Raw genomic sequence first — 1,592 nt, forward strand, 5'->3', positions numbered from 1 at the left:
GGTTAATAGACAAAAACATTCCCAATCCCTGATTCGCCAACGACCCTTAAATTCCTAACCCCCAAAAGGCCGGCAACGCACTCATAACGCCTCTGGTGTTTCGCGTGTCCATAGGCGGCGGCGATTGCTTACAATCAGTTGATCCGTCTTCTCGTGTACCGGCTTATACTATAAAAAACTGTTTATTTTATTATTTACAGATTGCAAAAAAGGCGAAGTTTCGATATACAAAATGAAGTACGTACCATTTGACCACTGCAAGAGCTACTACAGGCGGACCGGGGTATGTGTAGTCCCACCATCATCGACCTGTTTCTATCTATCGCTGGACATCGGTCTCTGCAATAATACTCCTTCAGTCTTCCACTTTACTGGATGCGAAGGTTTTTGAAGTCAGTTTTTCTATATGCCAGCTGGATTTTGACACTCTATGGCCGGCGCACACGACGTGTGCCCAGAGTGTGCTGGGCGGCGAGTGCGTGTGGCGCAGCGGTGCCATACTCGTCACCAAGGTGGACCATCGATGGAGACTGGTGAAGTATCATCCGAATCCTACTTCTTCTACTTTATCCTGGCATTGCCACATATTATAGAAATTGTTTCTAAATGCAGCTGCATGGTGTTCTGACTTTTGCCGATGATTTGCAGTTGGGTTTCGGAGTGTACGGCCCCGGTTGTCAGGCTCCGGCCAGGTTCCTAGACTACGGCATGTACCACACGTGGGTGAAAGAAACATTTACCGACATTGGGAAACCTGCTCTCTCCACGGTTGCGGACAATCACCTCGTGATGCGAAGAAGTATGTTCTTGTTTTATTCAACACTAGTTTCTGCCAGCGGCTTCACCCGCGTTCCTGAGGGAAAAGTGGACCTATTTGTTGTTCCAGACCGACAGAGTCACGGGGAGCCAATGGATGCAGGTGGCGAGGACTAAGGGCTAGTTCAGACATGCGGGAACAGCGCGGTAACAGTGCGGGAACAGCGCGGTTATGTCTGAACGATTACTTAATAACTCATACAAATAAGCCTCGCGAGATTTCAATGCGATTCTGAAATCGCGCGGTTCCCGTCGTGTGTGAACTAGCTCTAAGGGGGAGGCCTTTGTCCAGCAGTGGACGTCTTCCGGCTGTTGATAATGATGATGATGATATCGATTGCAACGAAAGTGGACAATCATTCGATACTTTATTATTTTCATTGACCGACTTCACATCATATTGTTTCAGCGTTTTCCAAGATACAAAGATTTGGTGAATGTGACCTTGAAGAGAAACAGTATGAAATGTTCAGTGATGAAACAGTCGTCGCCGACAGAATCCATGGCTCCTATAAATATAACGTAAGTATTCTTACCCTTTAAACGCCACGGGAGTCACCGGTGACCGACGTTAGCGGAGGATTTGCCTTCACCAGTTTTTTATTGGCAGTCAAAGACTTACTTACAACATAAGTGTGTTAGACCCCCAAAATACCCAACCTCTCTTAAATTCAGTCGGTTATTCGCCGGCCAAATCAAATCTTATCGACTTTAAGATCTCATATTTTAAATTACATAAATTGTTATAATAGGTATCCAATAAAATATAGAAATAG

At 45.5% G+C, this 1,592-nt stretch overlaps 1 protein-coding gene across 1 annotated transcript; it reads left to right on the forward strand.

The window, feature by feature from the left end:
• The first annotated feature begins 205 nt into the window (after nucleotides 1-205).
• LOC118279083 (uncharacterized) lies at nucleotides 206-933 on the forward strand. Its single transcript, XM_050698241.1, has 3 exons — nucleotides 206-283; nucleotides 414-533; nucleotides 649-933. Exons 1-3 carry the CDS (start codon nucleotides 233-235, stop codon nucleotides 931-933), a joined length of 456 nt encoding a protein of 151 aa, XP_050554198.1. The 5' UTR covers nucleotides 206-232.
• Nucleotides 934-1,592: the final 659 nt, after the last annotated feature.

Source organism: Spodoptera frugiperda, chromosome 14 (assembly GCF_023101765.2).
Source record: "Spodoptera frugiperda isolate SF20-4 chromosome 14, AGI-APGP_CSIRO_Sfru_2.0, whole genome shotgun sequence".
Lineage (NCBI taxonomy): Eukaryota > Metazoa > Arthropoda > Insecta > Lepidoptera > Noctuidae > Spodoptera > Spodoptera frugiperda.

Coding starts and splice junctions, on each gene's coding strand:
- LOC118279083 (XM_050698241.1), top strand. CDS start 233: ATGAAGTACGTACCATTTGACCACTGCAAGAGCTACTACAGGCGGACC. Junction 284..413: donor GCTACTACAGGCGGACCGGG/GTATGTGTAGTC, acceptor TCTATATGCCAG/CTGGATTTTGACACTCTATG. Junction 534..648: donor TGGACCATCGATGGAGACTG/GTGAAGTATCAT, acceptor GATGATTTGCAG/TTGGGTTTCGGAGTGTACGG.